The sequence below is a fragment of the Haliotis rubra genome, unplaced genomic scaffold, assembly GCF_003918875.1.
Source record: "Haliotis rubra isolate DU_JTF1 unplaced genomic scaffold, ASM391887v1 Scf567, whole genome shotgun sequence".
Classification (NCBI taxonomy): domain Eukaryota; kingdom Metazoa; phylum Mollusca; class Gastropoda; order Lepetellida; family Haliotidae; genus Haliotis; species Haliotis rubra.
Window position 1 is genome coordinate 512,501 of NW_025767265.1, and position 23,755 is coordinate 536,255.

At 43.1% G+C, this 23,755-nt stretch overlaps 1 protein-coding gene across 1 annotated transcript in view; it reads right to left on the bottom strand.

The window, feature by feature from the left end:
* Window positions 1-23,755, bottom strand: part of LOC124254153 (clustered mitochondria protein homolog) — a 47,114-nt gene that overhangs the window by 8,357 nt on the left and 15,002 nt on the right. Inside the window, 20 exon segments of the mRNA XM_046688028.1 lie at window positions 311-381; window positions 1,111-1,188; window positions 1,773-1,900; window positions 2,469-2,601; window positions 2,925-3,135; window positions 3,857-3,965; window positions 4,245-4,378; window positions 5,301-5,341; window positions 6,447-6,659; window positions 7,350-7,452; window positions 8,547-8,638; window positions 8,770-8,906; window positions 9,539-9,689; window positions 10,071-10,149; window positions 10,626-10,710; window positions 11,183-11,252; window positions 12,433-12,545; window positions 13,872-14,015; window positions 14,788-14,959; window positions 22,568-22,818. Coding sequence (XP_046543984.1) covers window positions 311-381; window positions 1,111-1,188; window positions 1,773-1,900; window positions 2,469-2,601; window positions 2,925-3,135; window positions 3,857-3,965; window positions 4,245-4,378; window positions 5,301-5,341; window positions 6,447-6,659; window positions 7,350-7,452; window positions 8,547-8,638; window positions 8,770-8,906; window positions 9,539-9,689; window positions 10,071-10,149; window positions 10,626-10,710; window positions 11,183-11,252; window positions 12,433-12,545; window positions 13,872-14,015; window positions 14,788-14,959; window positions 22,568-22,818 — 2,515 coding nt within the window.

Genomic DNA, 23,755 nt, shown 5'->3' on the forward strand with positions numbered 1-23,755 from the left:
TAGCTATGTACTTCATCCATTTGACGAATAGGCTTCAAATTCAGCACCAATCACGCCAGAGTTAATCAAGACAAGCTTTCTTGGAAGAATACAGAAGTATGTTCTTCTCAAGCAAGTGACACATGATGAGAGACTATTAACAGAGGTGGGTTAGAGGCCGGAAGATTTTGGTCGATGTTAACATTGGGCTCACTTTGACAAGGATACTGTGCAGACAAAGACATTTCAAGTTCATATCATTCGGTATCAGTGTGATCTTCTGGAAACAGGGGAGATAACTGTGGAAGTCCCATTTGTTGTCCAAACTGACCTGTTATGCAGAGCCTCTGTGAGAGTAAGGCCGTCGATGGGGGACGAGGTGTGGTCAAGGCAGTCGTTGATCTGCAAGTATTCCATCATTGTTCTACTATACACAATGACATCTAGAAAGTGGTCAAATGTTCCATGTTATGTTTAGGATTACACTTTCTTAGTAAAGTACAGATTCTTTTCTTGGGTTGAGTCCCATCCGGGATTCGAACCCACACCCTCAGAGTCAGGCACCTAATCGCCAGCTCACAAAGTCAGCCGCCTAACCCGCTCAGCCAAGGCGGCTTCCACAAAAATGGAAGTTGGACAACTGGTAGTCTAGACCGCGGACTTTGTGTACCCCTCTGATAAGTGTTAATTGGCACGGCTCCCGCGGCCGAAAGCTATCAATACATAATGCCTGTTAGAAAGTGGTCAAATGTATCACATGTTATGTTTGGGATTACACTTTCTCTGTAAAGTATAGATTCAAGTACTTTTGTTGGGTTGGGTAGAGTCCCACTGTTTTATTAGCGAGTGTATTGGGTTCACTCACTGTACCCATGTGGGGAATCAAACCTGGGTGTTCATGATGATGAGTTAACACTCTAACAACACGGCTACCCCACCAGCCCGGTGGTTCTATAAGGTTCTCTCTATGTATACAGGACAAAAATATACAGTATGGTAAACGCATACTGTCTTGCTTTAGTCGGTAAACAGAAATTGTCGAGTTATGTTTAAACACAAAGGAGATACAAATATCAGTCTTATGTTTTACACAGATGTATTAGGTACAGTGGTGATTAGCCAGCTACTCACGAGTGTCGGTATTTGGTGTAGAACTAGGAACTCGGCGGCGTCCTTCACTAACTGCTTCTCTCTCTTCAACGTCTCGCTCTGCAACAGGAGAAAGTGAACGTGAGTTCACACAGGACAAACCTTCCAACTTTTGATTAATTGTACATTCAACAATATTTCAGCTATATGAAGGGTGTCTGGAAATAATAGTCTGTGCCACTCGGTCCACTACATAACCACTCAGGTTGCTGGGGACTAGCCCCGGAACATGTCGGAGGGCTACGAAGGTACATGCTTCCATCTAAACTACACCAGTCATAAAGCCCATTGTTGAACATGTTGCCTGATATGTTGTATTAAGTGATTTCTGTGAATGAATGATTGATTGTAGCATAATTAGTTTGCAATACTGGTTGTGTCATGGCTGTTTCGAGGGAATCATATCTGGATCAAGTGTGGTGAGGTGAAATTGGGTTTAATGTCGCACTTAACCAAGACTTAATCTGGTTTTATAGTGCTACCTCACTGAGATACCATTCCCCAGTTAAGCATGAATACCCCACTCAGACACACCTTGCTCTTTGGTGTCAGTGAGGGTAGCCCTTTTCATCAATACACACATAGATGAATTCTCAGGATGTTTCAGCTTTGATAGTGAAGATGACAGGGGAGACAACTCTTACCTTTGGGTCCGCATGCTGAACATGAGGCTGGAATACATCTGGGTTGAAGGTCACGTTGAACTCGGTGTCACTGAGAGAGCCCACTGCTTTACCCGCCTTCTTCACAATATCCTTCGTGTTCTCCTCGACTGTAGAAGAGAAGGCTGGAAGTTCGAGGCTCGTAGAACAGTTACAGTGTATCATACATTACACCTGAGCCTCTCAAAGCTTGTCCTTGTGCTTCAGCTGTACCATTTAAGATTAATTTTGTTTGACCTTCACCTTTGCCAAACTGTCTGCTGGCATGAATTTGCATTTTTCAGCATTTTCAATGAGTGAGTGAGTGAGTTTAGTTTTATGCCACTCAGCAATATGGCGTTGGCCTGTAAATAATTGAGTCTGGGTCAGACAATCCAGTGATCAACAGCATGAGCATCAATCTACGAAATTGGGATACAATGACATGCATCAACCCAGTCAGAGCCTGACCAGCGATCCCGTCAGTCACGTCTTACAACCAGCATGGGTTACTGAAGGTCAATTCTAATCCGGATCGCATTTTTAATTAAGTCGATCCGAACAATATTGAAGCCAAATAGCTGACTTGATTTCAGACAAATGCAAAGGACCAGCAAAGGGGATGGCACTGATTTCTGGTGTAAGTTCCAGACTACAAGCATACCATCACCTTGACAACCAGTAGCCATGCTAACTCACATGTCTGACTGTCCGTCCCTGTGAGGGTCTCAACAATCTTCTTGGCTTCCTCCGTGGCGATATCATTCTCCAGCTGGGTTTGTGCAGTCTGCACCGAGTCTTCGGCGCTGCCATTTACCAACTTCTCTGGGGACTGAACAATGTACACAACAGGCTTGAACTTCTTTCTTACTTTTCTTACTTTACACAGAAGTTAGACTCAACCCATTTAAACAATCATGTCTGGATCAGACAAACTAGTGGTGGATATGAACAGCATCAGGGTATAACAACATTTCACTACTCATCTCTTCGGACAAATAAAACCATCTTTGCAGTACTGTAGGTAATGTTAAGACATGGGAGTTAGCAGTAAGAGTTGCACTGTAAACGTGGCCATGGAACATTTCTGAGTTGTGGGTGGTGACTGAATCCTATATAATTGTGCACTGCAGGAAGTGGTGCCAGATATCTCACCTTGACCTCTAACACGGCTTTCTCTACCTCCTTCTCTGCCTCCTTCTCAATCACTTTGTTGTCAGCGTCCTTGACCTTATTGTCTGTGTCCGTGACCTTATTGTCTGTGTCCGTAACCTTATTGTCCATGTCCTTGACCTTGTTCTGTTTGAGCAGCTGTAGCTGTTGAAACTGGAAGGCTGCATGGCGTACAAATGCCACGTATCTGTTTCTGAAAACGCGACACACATGAACTGATGATCTTGCATTTCAGCAAACACATAAATAAAGGACATGATTGTGTTTTCATTAGTTCAAGTTGCACCCAGCAAAATTTTAGTCATCTACCAGCAGTCTGTCAGCAACTAAGACCAGACAATCCAGTGATTGATATTTTAAGCATGTTTACTCAGGGTTCATACAGATTATGAGCCATCAAATTAAAATCCCAATGATGAGAGCATCAATTTGCAATTTTGAATTCAGGATTTTCTCATCTGTCAAGCAGATAACAGCAAGCACAGGTTCAAAATGGATCTGAATTTTGGTACAGCCTACTAGAATCTGTAAAATCCAGACACTTCTAACAATCACTTCCAGAAAATGTTCCACATTTCAGCCATGAAGTTTATGGACTTTCAACAAATAATATATAAATTCCTGCCAGACTCTAACACTATTCCAGATTCAAGAATGGCGACAGGCCTGTTTCAAGACACTTAGACACACAATTCTGGACATTCATGAGTGCATGCCTATCAATTTGGCTTTTTATCTCTTCCTGCACCTGACCCATGTCTTGTCTGACTGTACATTCTTAACTGTGCTTCAACTGTGTATTCTCCATGCAGACCTTTTTGGTTTAATTTGGAAATCCCCTTGTGGCACAATTTACTCTGAGACAAGTCTACTTGTTTTGTCCCATTCTGCCATACCATGTGGGATCTACTCACTCTACGAAGGCCTCAATAAGCTCCTGTCTCAGACAGGCCAGCTTGTGGCGATGATCTCGGGGGTAGCCATGCTCTTTCATCTCTTTACTCAGCTCATCTCCCTCCGTAGCTAGAAACACAATCATCATCATCATCACCACCATCATCAATTCCTTAACTAGAGACACAATCATCTCATTGACTGTCAACACCAAATTAAACATGACCTTTGACCATTGACTTGGTTAGATGTCTGTACTGTTCACGTTGACATACAATATTAATATGAAGGGTTACAACACTCAGCCTCTTGTCATTACTGCAGTTCTATCCATAAAGTCATATTAAGGAATCGTCTCCCCCTTTAAATAACAAAACAGTTTAATCTTTGAGGGGAAGTAGTAAATACCTGGTAGAAAGTTGGCATCGGGTGGAAAGGTTCGTAGGAGATCCAGCACGTAGTGGCGCTGATCGTTACCAACAATGCCCTTGCACTCTATGGAGGAAAACAACTCGACTTCTTCATCTTTGTTGTTCAGCACCCTGTGGAAGAAGACAGCTTTTAATTCGTGTTAAACTGAGAAATATTTGTGATTCAAGGTCAAACACACCAAACAAACAAACACCTAGAAAACGTTTGACTACCTATACTCTTAAGCTGATGATTCTTTCAAAAAGTTGTGTTGTTTAACCCCAAAATTCCAGCTGCAGTGAGACCCTGGATATCCGGACACATTCTTTTTTGCGTAAATCGTCCGGATAACTGAATATCCAGATATCTGGATTTCTGTCATCCAGGTTTAGGTGTTGAAATGGTAGCGAGCATACACTTCTGGTTTAAAATCACTTCCAAAACAGCATGGTCATTTTGATTTGCCAATTACAATTCACTCTGTGTCAGATAGGCCTACTAATCACCACCAATACCCTGCTGATTGGTTATGAATCCAGATTAGCAGATCTTGTCTCGTGTCAAGACACGTGGGACACTCGCGCTTCACTTCACACGGTCAGCAGAAGATCAAAGCTTCATGCGGATAAGTGAGTCAATTGTGTTGATTTAGCCGGTTGGTTTGTAAACTTTACCGTCCAGGAATGGAAACCGCACATCCGTTCTAGACAGTAACTTAAGTCTAACTACCTGATACATTTATAACAAGCAGAGGTTGACCAGTTCTAAACATGATTTCAATGCTTTAGTCACAAGCAGATCATATCTTGATGTTGCCATCAGTGCCAGGTGTAAAACCGACACATTGTTTCTGTCATAATAGGGTTGCTTTTATCTGATAGGCTGATAAACATGGCTAACATGCAATGTGGCATTTGAAGACTTTAATCAAACTTTCTAGAACTGCCTCTTAGTGTGAGCTTGTTGACTCAAACATCTGAACTGCTAGACAATACAACACTATCAAATGTTTGAACATTCAATGTCAAAACTAGTTTCCATACAGCAACTTACTTGTGAGGTCGGATTTTGAGTTGACTCGCTGTCTTTTGAAGCTGAAATTGAGATTAATTTAGTTAGTACTACTGTTAGTGAAAACAATGTATTCATTCACTATTGTTAGAGGGGAAACTGCTGGTGCGCTCTTCATAATCCTATCCTATTACTTCTGCAACACTGGAGCATACATTTTAGTTTCTTGGTGTGCCACTTGTTGAGAAAAGTATCCTCAAAATATTCATTCTGCCTACTTTGGAGAAAATGTATTCTACTGTTGTAGAACTGCTTCAGAGGAAATACAGATCATCTTTATAATTCACAAGGTTTACTGGATAGTCACACCTTAGTACAGTCTCAGGTCCTCACCTATCTTCAGTATAACATGGGGGTTTAAACGATAACATGGCTTCCAAGCTTAAAACATGCTGCAATATGTGACGGTTTAGATCACAGACAAACCTACATACAAATTTCTCACAGAATGGTTCGCTCCTTATGAACTGGATGTGAGTTTTTGTTCTTGTTGGCTAATGCAAGGCTGTATGAGCAATGAGCCGGGTGCCGCTGTACAAAGCGATCTTAGCGTTAAGGTGACCGTAACTCCCATACCTTAACATAGACTTAAGGCCGTCTTACGCTAAGGTGACCGTAATTCCCATACCTTAACATAGACTTAAGGCAGTCTTAGCGCTAAGGTGACTGTAACTCCCATACCTTAACATAGACTTAAGGTAGTCTTAGTGCTAAGGTGACCGTAACTCCCATACCTTAACATAGACTGAAGGTAGTCTTAGCGCTAAGGTGACCGTAACTCCCATATCTTAACATAGACTTAAGGTAGTCTTAGCGCTAAGGTGACCGTAACTCCCATACCTTAACATAGACTTAAGGTCGTCTTATCGCTAAGGTTGTTTTCTACATCGGCACCCTGTTCTGTTTAGGAAATAAAGTTCGCTCTACCCCAATGTGTTTTGTAATAAAGTATAGTTTTGCCCCGAACTATTATAATTAAAGCACGAGGACATATCTCTTATAGTACCGCTGCTGGATACAGCATCTTCAAGTGGCATGTACAAGTTGGTATGATGAAGAGGAACACTTTTTATGGATACAGGTCATAATTTCTTGTTGAATACTGAAGATGAAACAATTCACACTAACCAGCTCCCTGTATTTTTCATTTGTGACGACAGTTTTGCCAAAGTCGACTGAGCCGTACACGACGGACTGTTCCTGTTCTCGTTCCAGGATGCCAGGAATGATGGACTGCGCTGTGACACGGTAGCCCTTGTAGTCAATCACCACGGTGCCCAGTGTGTAGAGATTCTCGGGGTCGATACCGAAGTATGCCTTGACCCCCTGCAGGTCGCTGCCCTGAAACATACACACGGATGTAACCATAGCAACTGACTGGACATGAATTCAACATTCATTCACCTTATAAGATACATTTTACAACGATGCTTCCATGCAAGAAAAGTGAGTGAGTGAATAGTAGTCTTACACCACAATTTAAGCAATATTCCGGGGGGACGGGAGCAGGGGACACCAGAAATGAGCTTCACACATTGTACCCATGTGGGGGAATCAAACGTGGGTCTTTGTTTATAACGCTTTAACCACTAGGCTACTCCATCACACAAGACCACCATCCCCACCCCATGCAATAAGGCCACCCAGTCTTCGTGCAGATACATGGATACTGACTGACTGAGTTTGGTTTTACGCCGCTTTTAGCAATATTCCAGCAACATCACGGCGGGGGACACCAGAAATGGGCTTCACACATTGTGCCCATGTGGGGAATCGAACCCGCGGGTCTTCGGCGTGACGAGCCAACGCTTTAACCATTAGGCTACCCCACTGCCCCATCTACATGGATACAGATACTTGCACCTGTTTACAGCCTTGGTAACAGTTGGAGGATAGCATTATATCATTATGTACAACCCATCGATAGTACGACATTGATATGAACTTGAAACGCCAACAGCATTACTGATAGCAAGTATAGCGTTACAACTACTAGAAGGTGGACAGCGAAGGGAGACAACTCTAACTTACAGGTGCAGCATAGGCCGCAGCATCACCGCCGAAGTCCTTGTAGTGGTCCTTCACGTCAAACCCCAGGCTGAAGAAAATGTTGTTCCAGATAAACATCTGCATCCTGGGAAAAAAAGAAAGATATATATCTGCAAGGATCTATACAAGAAGTGGGACGGTGGGAAAGAGTGACATAAGGATGCAGCGACAGATGTTGGGGGGTAGGTTGGGGAAAGGGGGGTAGGTTTGGGGAAAGGAGGGCAAGTGGAGAAACGGTGATACCAGGTGGCAGTATAAACTGTCAATCCTTGAGGATGTAAAATGTTCAATACAGCAACCAAACACAACCAATGTATAGCTATCTACAGAGATATCAAGGTATAACTATGTACAGAGAAATCAAGGTATAACTATCTACAGAGAAATCAAGGTATAACTATGTACAGAGAAATCAAGGTATAACTATCTACAGAGAAATCAAGGGAAACTATCTACAGAGAAATCAAGGTATAACTATCTACAGAGAAATCAAGGTATAAGTATCTACAGAGATATCAAGGTATAGCTATCTACAGAGATATCAAGGTATAACTATCTACCGAGAAATCAAGGTATAACTATCTACAGAGATATCAAGGTATAACTATCTACAGAGATATCAAGGTACAACTATCTACAGAGATATCAATGAATAACTATCTACAGAGATATCAAGGCATAACTATCTACAGAGAAATCAAGGCATAACTATCTACAGAGAAATCAATGTATAACTATCTACAGAGATATCAAGATATAACTATCTACAGAGATATCAAGGTATAACTATCTACAGAGAAACCAATGTATAACTATCTACAGAGATATCAAGGTATAACTATCTACAGAGATATCAAGGTATAACTATCTACAGAGATATCAAGGTATAGCTATCTACAGAGAAATCAAGGTATAACTATCTACAGAGATATCAAGGTATAGCTATCTACAGAGAAATCAAGGTATAACTATCTACAGAGATATCAAGGTATAGCTATCTACAGGGAAATCAAGGTATAACTATCTACAGAGATATCAAGATATAACTATCTACAGAGATATCAAGGTATAACTATCTACAGAGATATCAAGGTATAACTATCTACAGAGAAACCAAGGTATAACTATCTACAGAGAAATCAAGGTATAACTATCTACAGCGAAAGAATCCTGTCTTACTTGGCCTCTTCTCCTGGGTTGATAGCCATGACGTTTCCATCGATGACGGCCATCGCGCCCCGAGTAGCAGCTGCAACAAAGTCGCTGTGAACCTGCAAAAGAAAACAGCTGACAATATAGCAACCAATATTGTGTATAAGGATCCACATTATCTAGGTATGCGGACACGTGATCACCCAATCTATGAATAAAGGGCAACAGGTGAGAATACAGGCGTGCCCACCTTGAAGATGGCTCTCTCACGGATCAGTCTCTCCGGCAGGTTCTTCTTGGCCAGTTCCCTGGTGGTCTGAATCTCCTCGTTCCAGTCACGTGTCTGTCCGGGGATGTGTTCCTCGTACCCCAGACGCGTGGAGAAGGCTGCGCAAGGGAGCAAGACAAGGTGACAACCATGATGAAACTGACAGGACAACAATGGGGAAATGTGGTACTCACAACGGTCCGGAAATAGGCAGGGGGAAATATGGAAATGACATAAAAGATTATATGACAACAGGGACAAAAACAAGAGTGAGTGAGTGAGTTTTGTTTTACGCCGCACTCAGCAATATTCCAGCCACATGGCGGCGGTCTGTAAATAAGTGAGTCTGGACCAGACAATCCAGCGATCAACAGCATGAGCATCAGTCTGCGCAATTGGGAACCGATGACATGTGTCAACCACAAAAACAGAATATAAGTGATGACAACGGTAGGGAATATGGTTGTGTCTTGGCAAATAGACGGTATTGAAATAATATATTGTGATTCAGGTACCCACATTACTTATTGCGATATATTGGGAGGTAAAGTGTTGGAGAGCGAGTGACACTGACTGCACAAGCAGATCTTATTTTCTTAATACTAAGGCTCTAAAAATACATGTTATGGTTCTGATCTCAAAATTAGGTTTGACAGCTATGGAGAATGTAAATTTTGTCAATGAATTATGATGGGAAACAGAAATGAAAGTCACTGTGGTCCAGCACGGACACCATGTGGCTGCTTCTCACCGTCCTCGGCGCGGATGTAGTCTATGTGGTGAAGAGGCTGGGGCGCCATCCAGCTGTACACTTGGTACGGAGTTGGAACACGCTCAAATGGGTGTTTCTGAGCCCTCTTCTTCAGCAGCATGGAGAAGTTCTTCTTGAAGCCAGGACTAATCTGAGATCAGAGAACTCCTCGTTACTAATGGGAAACTGATAAATAAACACAGAAAACTGTACACGTTCATTTTCATGTTCCTAAAATATCAAATTCAAAATCTCGTTTATTTATTATTATTTCTTATTTTCCTGCTCACATTTATAGATTAATTACTGACAGCGATGACAATATGCTACTTATCGGAAGGCACCAGAGATAGTGCTGGGTTGGTTCTGCTGATCTGGTTCGGAAGATCTGTGACCAAGTGAAATACTTCACCCAGTCAAAATGATTTGTGAGAGAGAGTGTAATATAGATCAACTGCTTTAGGAGATCGGAGATGTTGAAAGATAGCTCACCTTGTTCAGAAGAGCTATGAGAGAGTGGAAGATTGCTCACCTGGTTCAGAAGATCTATGAGAGAGTGGGAGAGGTATTTTGGCTGGGCAGCTTTAGGGTTGAAGTCATCCTCGGTAGATCTGCAAGAATATCAAAGTGTCAGACATCTCTCCTGTGTCAGCCTGGGAGGCTGCAATGGCTTAAGTATACGTTAGCACCCTCCTCAAGGGTGATATGGATTTCAACGCTCGAGCCGTCAGGCGAGAGCGTTGAATCCATATCACTCGCAGAAGGGGGTGCTAACCTACTTATACCACGTGGGCGCCGAATGGACTCGTACATTGCTTGTTGCACGTGCGTTTCCTGCACCGCCAAGGTTGTTATCCACATATCAACCTCTGCACGTGCAGATAGAAGGTTGATACACAGAAAATCAACCTGCCAGAACAATGGACATAACATACCCTAGTGGTATAAGTCCCCTTAAAGTCTTACTAGAACAGTTGGGGGAAACAGTACATTGGGGGTCAGAAGGTGGAATAGTAAGGACAGTCACATGACGAGGACACAGAGTCACATGACAAGGACACAGAGTCACATGACCAGGGGTACTCACTGGTTGAGGAAGAAGCCCCGTGTGGAGGCTGTGACGTGGTATTTCTTCTCCTCCAAGGTAACCACATACAGGTAGAGAAGGTCGCCTGTTCAACAGACACTCAGCGAGTTACTAACCATTCATTCATAACATAAATAACATAGCGAATACATTTGATAGTATTGTCCTGAACGTGAGGTGGTGTGAAGTATGTATGTACTAGTGTAGCAAGTGCTGGCATGCAGTGTGTGATGGGTCTCGTGCCGTGTGTGATGGGTCTCGTGCGGTGCGTGATGGGTCTCGCCGGGCGTGATGGGTCTCGTGCCGCGGGTCCGCGCGTGTGTGATGGGTCTCTACGATGCGTGATGGGTCTGATGTGATGGGTCTCGTGCCGTGCGTGATGGGTCTCGTGCCGTGCGTGATGGGTCTCTACCATTGTGATGGGTCTCGAACATGTTTCCCAATAGTTTCCAGGCTAGGTCACACATGCTCCAATAATTGTTTAGGTAGCAAGTACAGCATGACACATTTACATGGGTGTTTTTCATGGGAACTTACTGAAGATGTACTGCACTCACCATGCATCCGTCTATTACCCGGTGGGGGGTTCCAGCCGCTGTAGGTGAGCACTTTGATGCACTGTGGACCCTGGAACATACAGCAGGCCATGAGAAGGGGCAGTTCACACAAGAGGGGAGGTGGGGGGGAAAACTCATACAACAGGTTGAGGGAAGGGGAGTGGGGCAACACTCACAGTGCGTTGGGGAGAGTAAGGGGACAACACTCACAGTGCGTTGGGGGAGCAAGGGGACAACTCTCACAGTGTGTTGAGGGAGAGTAAGGGGACAACACTCACAGTGTGTTGGGGAGAGTAAGGGGACAACACTCACAGTGTGTTGGGGAGAGGAAGGGGACAACACTCACAGTGTGTTGGGGAGAGGAAGGGGACAACACTCACAGTGTGCTGGGGAGAGTAAGGGGACAACTCTCACTGTGTGTTGGGGAGAGTAAGGGGACAACACTCACAGTGTGTTGGGGGAGAGGAAGGGGACAACACTCACAGTGTGTTGGGGAGAGTAAGGGGACAACTCACAGTGTGTTGGGGGAGAGTAAGGGGACAACTCCTCACAGTGTGTTGGGGGAGAGGAAGGGGACAACTCTCAGTGTGTTGGGGGAGAGGAAGGGGACAACTCTCACAGTGTGTTGGGGAGAGTAAGGGGACAACTCTCACAGTGTGTTGGGGGAGAGGAAGGGGGACAACTCTCACAGTGTGTTGGGGGAGAGTAAGGGGGACAACTCTCAGTGTGTTGGGTGAGAGAAAGGGGGACAACTCTCACAGTGTGTTTGGGGAGAGTAAGGGGGGACACCTGTCACCGTGCGTTGGGGTAGAATAAGGGGGGCAACTCTCACAGCAAGCCGGGAAGGTTTGGGGGACAGGGGACAAGACAGAGAACAATACAAGGAACAGATGCTGCAGACCATCATGGAGCACAACGTACAGTGATGGGAGAAGGGATGGCATTCGGAGAGAGAAGGGGAAACTGAGTCAGGGGAGATAATTCATACAGTTAGCCCTCAAGGAAGGTGAGTGAGTTTGGTTTTATGCTGCATTTAGCAATATTCCAGCAATAGAACGGTGGGGGACACCAGAAATGGGCTTCACCCATTGTACCTGTGTATAACTCTCAAAAGTTGAAGAAGGGGAAGGGGAAAACAGTTGGCCTTAAGGGGAGATAATTCACACACAATGCCATCATAAGATATAAATAATAGACATAGCCATCAGGGGAGACAATTCCACCAGCTATCAACTGACGAGTGGCCCTACCCTCTGCTCCTTGATCCCAGGGTGCAGCGGAACCAGGGGCCGATCCTTGCTGTTGGGCATGATGTAGTCTGGAGGGGTGCAGTCCAGGGACGTGGGTGGCTGGCGCTTCTTTTCTGCAACACAACAAGTCCATGTTGATCAACAGTCTCTGAGTAGCAGCATGTTGCCCAGTTACATCTAACATTAAACATTGTTGGACTAGTTTGTTATTTAATACCAGTATTTAAGCTGTGAAATAGACACAAGCAAATAATCGAGTATGGTACAGGCAACCCTGTGATTGGCATCACAATGATCAATTCATACAGTGTCCGTGGCAATATCAGAGTTAACAACCCATCAAAGACAACAGTGTCCATGGCAATATCAGAGTTAACAACCCATTCAAGACAACAGTGTCCATGGCAATATTAGAGTTAACAACCCATCAAAGACAACAGTGTCCATGGCAATATTAAAGTTAACAACCCATCAAAGACAACAGTGCCCATGGCAATATCAGAGTTAACCACCCATCAAAGACAACAGTGTCCATGGCAATATTAGAGTTAACAACCCATCAAAGACAACATGGCAATATTAGAGTTAACGACCCATTCAAGACAACAGTGCCCATGGCAATATTAGAGTTAACAACCCATCAAAGACAACAGTGTCCATGGCAATATTAGAGTTAACAACCCATCCAAGACAACAGTGTCCAAGGCAATATCAGAGTTAACAACCCATCCAAGACAACAGTGCCTGAGGCAATATCCATCTAAGACAACAATGTTGAAGGCAACAACTGACAGCACATGGATGTTGTTACTGCTTCATTATGGCCGACATTCTGGGTACTGTTTCTGGAATTAATGACTCCCTGGAAACAATGCAGCCCCGAACTGGTTCAGATATCGTCATGTGAACAGATGTTACCCTTCATTTGGAAAACAGAAATTCTCCATACAACTATTATTTCACCAAAACTGGTGATATAAATCTCCCCTACACAGCTGACACTCCAACAAAGAGCCTTTCATCACTGGTTCACACAAGACTAGTCATACTGACAGCAGTATCTACTCTACGGCCAAGCAATAATACAGTTATCAACAGACAGTGACGTTCATAGTTAAAGTGGACGACAATAGTATATACAATGACCTGAATTGTTGGAAGGTGTAGATAAATACTGTTTCATCAGCCTTCACACAATACAGAGGTTCCATGCTAGCTGCAACTACAGTAGTTATGAAATGATGGTTGGCCAACAGATGTCCCTCTCACTTGTCCATGGTACAATTTAGTTGTCTCTGGCTGGTGGACCAGCATGCATGTCAAGGTTAGCTGTTCTCATTCGATCTTCAGTAACAAAGTGACAAGTCACAAATTTCTATATTTCTCAGCAACAACATTGAGATAAATTCTTTCTTCCAACAGTTGCCAGAATGACTCACCAAGGATGTCTCCAGCTGTGACGATGTTGAGGAAGGACAGAGAGTTGCAGTCAAAGCCGTTGTAGGCATCCCCCGGGTCGACAGACTTGAGCAGATCCCGAACATGACGCACATGGATCCTGGCTTCCCGCACGGTGTACGGCTCTGGGGAGACATGATGATCAGGATTAGCACAGCGGATCAGGTGCTGGTCGCTGACCCCTGCAGTTCTTGTGCACAAATACTTCTCTTTGTAATAAAACTCTTATTTGGTTCATGTGTTTGTCTGCAAAATTTGTTCAACATAGATCCAGCTTCCTTTACAAACATTTATACCTACAGAGATTGATTTCATCACAAGAATCAGTTACAAAAGAAAAAAATATTAAAAATTTACGAGAAATCTAAATCACATTTATCAGGTTTGTCCAAGAAACTGGTTTATCTCTAAAGCTTCCATTCCATGATCAGTTGCCATAGTTACAATCAATGGCCAAGTTACTAATCATGAATTTATTTATATCACGGGACTGTATATCGCGGCATATAGTACAACCCCATGTATAAGATATCCCCCCTTTACAAGCCTTCAAAATCAATGCTAATTTATATACCCCGTCTATAACACAACCCTGAATGACCCCCCTTTACAAGCCTTCAAAATCAATGCTAATTTATATACCCCGTCTATAACACAACCCTGAATGAAGTACATCATCACAGCACACATGATTACTAAATCTATAACAAAAACATGTTGGTGTCACAATGTTTTCTCACACGATGATTGTCTTGTAGAATTCAAGCATATGGCAACATTTTTTGTGTTGACACGGTGCAACACAAACTTGGTGACAGTAAAAATAACCTGTTACTTTAATTTCTGAAGTAAACTAGATGAAGACACTATTTCCTGTAATGTTACTATGCGACATACCTTCAATAACTTTAATCTGTGAACCTTCTTTAAGGCCTTCGATACTCTTGAGTTCAGCGAAGTTGTCTAGAGTGAGTCCGTCCAGCTGTATGGAGAAACAGGTCCGGTGGCATGTGTCCTCGCGGTCCATCAACACCTGGTGGATCTCCTGCACCAGCTCCATCGAACTCACCTGGTGTAGGAAGGAGGCGGGCATTAGTACAATTATACAATCATACAATTGTACAACACACAAGGAACAAATTCCATGCACAAAGCTATCGAAGCGCTGAGATGATCATACCTCCCAAACTTAACATAAACAGACAGTCATGGCACTTAACATCTTACGGGGATCTTAAAGATTTTGACAAAAAGTATCATATTTTGTCAGAACATGTGGAAAGTGATTGATACAATGTACCAATGAATGCCATGGAACCTAGGCTTTCATCATGAACAGCCTATATTGTCCCCCCTCGCTCAGCTTCACGGCGGACACCAAGAATTTGAGCTCATTGCCTCAAATACAATTACGTCAAAGTTGACGTCTGCTCCAAATACACGTGCCAGTCATTGTGTAAGAAGGTTCTCATTGAACAGATGGATACTTCCCAGCCAAGTAATGGGTTCAGTGTACTTATTGTAAGGGACTGATTAAATCAAGATGGACAGATCAATACAGCGATAGAAACTATTATTTTCAGTGCAATTTTTAAAATTAATAGCATACAGAACAGGGGTTGAAATAACCCATTGCCCGATGCCCCAGTCCAGTAGGTTTTTTCTGTCGGGCAAGCAAATTTGTATATCACACTGTACCGGTGTCCAGTTGACTTTTCCCATGATAATTATGCTGTTTATTTAAAAAATTCAACAAGAAAACGGCCGGTATAGTGGGAAAATTATCAGGGCAAGTGATTTCACATGTGCCACCGGAGAACACTAACAATTTTAAAGTTATTTCCACCCCTGACAGAAAGAATTATGACACTCCTCCTAATCATCAGGGAAAAAGTGAGCAGTTGGGTTTTAGGCCGCTTTCAGCAATATTCCAGCAATATCATGGCGGGGACGCCAGAAATGGGCTTCACACATTGTACCCATGTGGGAAATCGAACCCGAGCCTTTGGCGTGACGAGTGAATGCTTTAACAACTAGGCTACCCTGCTACCCTGCCACCCTGCCACCCTATCAGGGAATGATAACCATGTTGGGATTGATAATCATAAAAGATCAGATAATAAAGGATGCAATAATATTAAGCTCTGAACTTACACCCTTTCCCGTCAAACAATGAATGTTACACATATTCAGATGCAATGAAGCTCTGATCCATGTCACATTAAAAACGTATAATATTTCATTACACTGTCACAGATGTTGCCTGAGAATAGAAAATATATTCAAGCCCAGCCACACAGGTGTCAGTTGTGTCACCTCGCATTCAGCAGATGAAAAGATGATGTATAACCTTTCATTGTAAGTACAGTGTGTGTACATAGAATGGACGACACCTTGTATAGTATGACCAGAAATTATTGAGAATTTTAGGAATATGTTTAATTGGATTTCTAGTATAAACAACCTTGACCAGCTATCAAGTGCTTGGTTTCATTCAAGAGAGACAACTCTGTTAAAATCATTTTTATTAGCTTGTGAAGAGTTATCCCCCTTTGTTTGTTTACTTGCTAGCAGACGACATTTTCAGTGATCCTCAGTATGGATGATTTAGAGAAGAGGAAGTTGAATTTAGAGTATTATAACAAGGACATCACATCAGCCAAAGTGATTTCAAGTAGAACAGGCATCCCTTTGTCCACTGTCTATCGTGTTTTGAAAAATATTGCAAATGGAGATGGCATTGAGCACCAGGGAGGTGCAGGTAGGCCCAGAAAATTGACTGTTGGTGACAGGAGGCAGCTTGGTATTCTTGTTTCTTGTTTAGAAAACCTAAGGCTGGATATGATTGATATAAGAACTGTGGCTGTCTGTAAGGAGACACTTAGAACTGAGCTGCATGCAATGGGTTGGCAGAAAAGTCGAATTCCATTACCGATCATGAAACCTGAACAAAGGGAGCAATGGTTGAACTGGTGCTTACAGCATAGAAATGTTAACTGGGACAATGTGATTTTCTCAGATGAAATTTCTGTGTGGCTGTTTCCTAATACACTGAAATTCTGGACCAAACAAACTGAAAAACCTTTGTATCAGCGCCCAAAGTACAGTCCGAAATATAACATGTGGGGTGGCATATCTGTGTTAGGGGCAACGGCCCTCTGTGTATTTGAAGGAATCTGAACAGTGAGCGGTACACAGATATTCTCGAGGGACATTTACTTCCATCTGCTCAAGTGTTCTATGGAAATTTTTGGATTTTCCAGCAGGACGACGACCCAAAACATCGTTCAAAGAATTCACAGGCCTGGTTTCGGACCCAAAATATGACATTATTAGATTGGCCAAGCTATAGCCCTGACCTAAATCCAACAGAAATGTTTTGGGACTTATGAAGGAAAGTGTCAAAAAGAAAAATCTGACAAATATTGCTGAAATGAAAGAAGAGGTGGTCCAATATTGCGACAGCATGGGCCATGACTTTCTAACTTCTTTGATCAGTAGTATGCCCCGCCGCATTGAAGCCTGCATTGCTGCCCATGGTGACTTGACAAAATACTAACTGTTCACCTGTCTTGGAATCTGGAGTAATGTTCTGCTAATATTCACATTTAATACGTGAGTAATGAGTCAAAATAAATAAATAATTACAATCTTTAAATTCTCAATAATTTCGGGTTGTACTGTACAGTGAGTTAGTGAGTGTGTATGGTGTTAGCAATATTCCAGCAATATCACAGCGGGGACACCAGAAATGGGCTTCATACATTGTACCCATATGGGGAATCGAACCCAAGTATTCAGAGTCACAAGCGAACGCTGTAAGCACAATATTCTAGTACTTTTGTTGGGTTGAGTCCCATCAGGGATTCGAACCCACACCCTCAGAGTCAGGCAATGTTGAAGCCGCGGTGGCTGAGCAGTCTAGGAGTCTGACTGTGTGCTGGCGATTAGGTGCCTGACTCTGAGGGTTCGAATCCCGGATGGGACTCAACCCAACAAAAGTACCAGAATCTGAAAGTGTAATCCCAAATATAACATATGCTATAGAGACAACAGAATGGGGACTAGTCAGCTCTAGACAACAGAATGGGGACTAGTCAGCTCCAGACAACAGAATGGGGACTAGTCGGCTCCAGAGACAACAGAATGGGGACTAGTCAGCTCTAGACAACAGAATGGGGACTAGTCAGCTCCAGACAACAGAATGGGGACTAGTCAGCTCTAGACAACAGAATGGGGACTAGTCAGCTCTAGACAACAGGATGGGGACTAGTCAGCTCTGGACAACAGGATGGGGACTAGTCAGCTCTAGACAACAGAATGGGGACTAGTCAGCTCCAGACAACAGAATGGGGACTAGTCAGCTCTAGACAACAGAATGGGGACTAGTCAGCTCTAGACAACAGAATGGGGACTAGTCAGCTCCAGACAACAGAATGGGGACTAGTCAGCTCCAGACAACAGAATGGGGACTAGTCAGCTCTAGACAAAAGAATGGGGACTAGTCAGCTCTGGACAACAGGATGGGGACTAGTCAGCTCTGGACAACAGGATGGGGACTAGTCAGCTCTAGACAACAGAATGGGGACTAGTCAGCTCCAGACAACAGAATGGGGACTAGTCAGCTCTAGACAACAGAATGGGGACTAGTCAGCTCTAGACAACAGAATGGGGACTAGTCAGCTCCAGACAACAGAATGGGGACTAGTCAGCTCCAGACAACAGAATGGGGACTAGTCAGCTCCAGACAACAGAATGGGGACTAGTCAGGCACATGATAACGTTCAGCACACAACATTTTCCCAACAAACGACAACTGGAATAATATCAAGTGAATTTGCTGAAATATTTATGCTCAGATGAGCACTACGGCAGCTGTTCATTAAGTTCTCAATGAGATGCTAAAGTATCAAGTCAATTGACACACAAGCTGCTGCATCTACACAGATCAAATTAACTCGGGTTCTATCGGATGGCTTTCCAAGAGACTAAGTGAGAGTTAAACAGTATTTATCAGCGCCGCACCAACATGGTGGCAAGCCTAAGAAATGTTCTTATTGTAAAGACTAGTTTAGTGGATTGACGTCAACCTTTGTTCTCTGAGCTTGTAAAGACTAGTTTAGTGGATTGATGTCAACCTTTGTTCTCTGAATTTGCAGCTAGTCCTGGAACAAGACAATACTGTTTACTTGTCGCCAAGCATTCATTTCGGATTTCAGCTGATTTTCAGTCATTTCCGTGTGCACTGAACGTCGGAGATACCATGCCAACAAATCCGCTTATTAATCATGCAAATTTCACTGTCTGGTTATAAAATGTGTTCATTTTATATTGGACTTATTTTGTTTATCGTTTATTTTAATTTTGTTTTAATTGAATTTTAATTTTATTAAAGCTTTCATTCAATATTGCTCACATAGAATTGAGTGTGAGGTTGACGGCAGTGCACTGAGTCACCATAATTTACACCTACCATGCTGAAGTTACCGCTATTGATGTCTTGAAACAAACTTTAGTTGACAGAGAATGGATGTATTTATCATAAATGCCGTACTTTGACCCGTTTTAAGTCATATTTCTTGCAGCTTGACTTCAAAGTTTCACCCTGGCAAGCCCGGGAACCCTGACAGTGACTTTCAAATATTGCCATAAGTAAAATACAGGCAATCACAGTGACCTGCAAAAGTTACAGTGACAAAAGTGCTGGGCATATAACTATAAGTGATACTTTAAGTATCTTTATTCAACATCGAACTAAAATAACACAGCAATACTGCAATATATCATTGCTGGCAATAACCCAAAAATTTCCAATGTAACTTTTCCAATCATTGTATCAAATATGTTTAAAGTTATTGATATTAGATACAGTCAAATCCCGATGAGTTGAATCACTGGGGACCAAGTAATAAATTCGACTTATCGATGTATTCGAGACATAGGTATGTCTATGAGGGTAGAAAAAAAAGATGATCGAATATTGAACAATTCACCTCTGAACTCAAGAGTTCTGATTTAATTGAGTTTACTCAATGCCATGTGCTAATTCTTCCGTTTCCGTAAAATCACTAATCTGCCTTTTGAACTCACCCGTCAATGGCGGAAAGGTGTGAGCCGAGCTGGTTTGTTAATTGGATCAGTTTGCTACACCAATCAACTTCTCATTGACTGACTTCGGCTTATGTATACAAGATTGCTGTTGTTTGAATCTCAGGGGACCAAATTTCCTTCTCGAGTCATCGTGAGTATTTATGAGACGAATTTGTGTAACCGGAAATCAAATAATGACAACTATAACAGGGAATGGTCAGGACTGACATGTACTTCGAGTTATGCATAATATTCGAGACACCGGCATTCAACTCATCAGGATTTGACTGTATATTGGAACTGTCTGCAACATATTTATAATAGGGGGCACTTTGTGACTTATTATACAGGGTAACACAATACGGTATTTGTCAGTTCTTGTTTATCATTTTTTTGTGCCCTTCTGAAGCAAATATTGTAAAGCTCACACAGCTGCTGCAAATAACGCTGTGTTGATGCGATCGGGCATTCAGGGTCATCAGAAAAACAAACGTCATGTAATAAGTTCTGTATAAAATTACAAATTAATAAAACATAAAAAAACAAGTTAAAAATGAAATAGCTTTTGAAAATATTAGTGATTTTATAATATCTGCATGACAGTTACAACCTGTTTTGCATATTTTAGTTTTAAGATGTGAAAGACAGCATTTTCACACTCCAAATCTCACTACCAAAATCCATTTAAAAAATAGAAAGAACAAAAAACACATCAGGATAAATGTTGACAATATTATAATAGCTTATAACTATAGTAACTATATAATGATTGCACGAAATTTCAGGGCGATACGAATTCTAGTCTATTGAAGTTGTCCTCTTGTGAGCAGTGGCCAAATTATTTTAGGTTTACGGATACACACATGCAAAACATTCTTGGTCATCAAATCAAATGCCATGGAATCGCTGGAAACCCAGTAACCACAGCACAGGGTGTGGTGCTCACAAACCCAGAAACCACAGCACAGGGTTTGGTGCTTACAAACCCAGAAACCACAGCACAGGGTTTGGTGCTTACAAACCCAGATACCACAGCACAGGGTTTGGTGCTCACAAAACCACTAACCACAGCACAGGGTTTGGTGCTCACAAACCCACTAACCACAGCACAGGGTTTGGTGCTAACAAACCCAGTAACCACAGCACAGGGTTTGGTGCTCGCAAACCCAGAAACCACAGCACAGGGTTTGGTGCTAACAAACCGTGTAACCACAGCACAGGGTTTGGTGCTCACAAACCCAGTAACCACAGCACGGGGTTTGGTGCTTACAAACCCAGAAACCACAGCACAGGGTTTGGTGCTCACAAACCCACTAACCACAGCACAGGGTTTGGTGCTCACAAACCCAGAAACCACAGCACAGGGTTTGGTGCTTACAAACCCAGTAACCACAGCACAGGGTTTGGTGCTTACAAACCCAGAAACCACAGCACAGGGTTTGGTGCTCACAAACCCAGTAACCACAGCACAGGGTTTGGTGCTCACAAACCCAGAAACCACAGCACAGGGTTTGGTGCTCACAAACCCAGAAACCACAGCACAGGGTTTGGTGCTCACAAACCCAGAAACCACAGCACAGGGTTTGGTGCTAACAAACCCAGATACCACAGCACAGGGTTTGGTGCTCACAAACCCAGAAACCACAGCACAGGGTTTGGTGCTCACAAACCCAGAAACCACAGCACAGGGTTTGGTGCTTACAAACCCACTAACCACAGCACAGGGTTTGGTGCTCACAAACCCAGAAACCACAGCACAGGGTTTGGTGCTAACAAACCCAGATACCACAGCACAGGGTTTGGTGCTTACAAACCCAGAGACCACAGCACAGGGTTTGGTGCTCACAAACCCAGAAACCACAGCACAGGGTTTGGTGCTCACAAACCCAGAAACCACAGCACAGGGTTTGGTGCTTACAAACCCAGAAACCACAGCACGGGGTTTGGTGCTTACAAACCCAGAAACCACAGCACAGGGTTTGGTGCTCACAAACCCAGAAACCACAGCACAGGGTTTGGTGCTTACAAACCCAGAAACCACAGCACAGGGTTTGGTGGTCACAAACCCAGAAACCACAGCACGGGGTTTGGTGCTAACAAACCCAGAAACCACAGCACAGGGTTTGGTGCTTACAAACCCAGAAACCACAGCACAGGGTTTGGTGCTCACAAACCCAGAAACCACAGCACGGGGTTTGGTGCTCACAAACCCAGAAACCACAGCACAGGGTTTGGTGCTAACAAACCCAGGAACATCCTCGGCGTGAAACCAAGATTCCAACTAATGATCACAAGTAACTGGGAGAGTGAGTGAGTGAGTGAGTGAGTGAGTGAGTGAGTGAGTGAGTGAGTGAGTTTAGTTTGACGCCGCACTCAGCAATATTCCAGTTATATGGTGGCGGTCTGTAAATAATCAAGCCTGAACCAGACAATCCAGTGATCAGCAGCATGAGCATCAATCTGTGTAATTGGGCACCGATGATATGTGTCAACCAAGTCAGCGAGCCTGACCACCAGATGTCGCACAAGTAACTGATAAGTAACTGGCCTGAATAAACCTAGCTAAACAACAGTAGACAGTACCTACCGGCAACTCGAACGTTTCGATGCCTGGCCCTGTGATGCTCACAGTGAATCCAGTATCCTGAATCAAAACGATTTCTTGATCATTTTTAGCATCTCCTTCCTTTGTCTCTCCTTCCTTAACTTCTCCATTTGTCTTTTCCGTCTCATTTTCTTCTGTCTTCTCTCCATCCTTAGTGTCGGTAGGAGTGCTCGACCCAGAGGAGCTGTTCTCTGAAGCCGTGTCCACGATGCCGTTTGTCTCCACCGTGGGAACTGCAGGTGGAGAGACAAGGATTATGGCATGGAAATAATATTCCACTATTCAAGCACTGGTATCTATGCAGGATCAAAATAGGAATCAAGGTACTTAATGTCCATAACATTTTTGAAAAAACAACTCACATCATTCATACAGGTATTGATATAAAGTGAGTGAATTAATATTTAGCAATACATGGGCAATATTTCAGCCATATCGTGACCCTGATACGAAGAAAATGTCACCCAAATGTATTTTGATATTACATATATCAACACAAGTTGATGAAAGATTAATACGCTCAGGTTTATCATCTAAAAGTACCAGACTGCCTCCGTGGTGTAGTGGTTAGAGCGTCCGCCCGGAGAGCGGAAGGTCGCGGGTTCGATCCCCGACCGCGTCATACCAAAAGACGTTAAAATGTGGTACTTGTTGGTCCCTGCCTGGCGCTCGGCATTAATGGGTACAAGGACTGGTCGGCTCGGAGTCAGTATAATGTGTCTGAGTGGGGTATTCATGCTTCACTGCGGCATGGTATCTCAGTGGGCTAGCACTATAAAACAAGCTTAAGTCTGGGCTAGTACAAGCAGCCACATACACATACACACGCATGCACGTCGTCATATGACCGAAATATTCTCAAGTACCACGTTAAACCCAATTTCACCTCACATCACCTCTAAAAGTACTCGTTCAGTTTGATGCACTTTTACTGCAGCAAGAGAAGCAAGGATGCTTCAGTGGAGCAAGACAAGAAGACACTGCACCCTCTGACAAGAAGTATAGACACAATAACAGGCTGTAAAAGATCACATAAAACTACAGAAATAAATTGTTTGCCACCAGCTGAATAGGGTCATCCTAAAGCTGGGATATTGTTCAAGTGTGTCTATTAACAATGTTATTTCTTTAAGACAGCAACAGGATCCTCTCACTTCAAAAGCCGTGAGA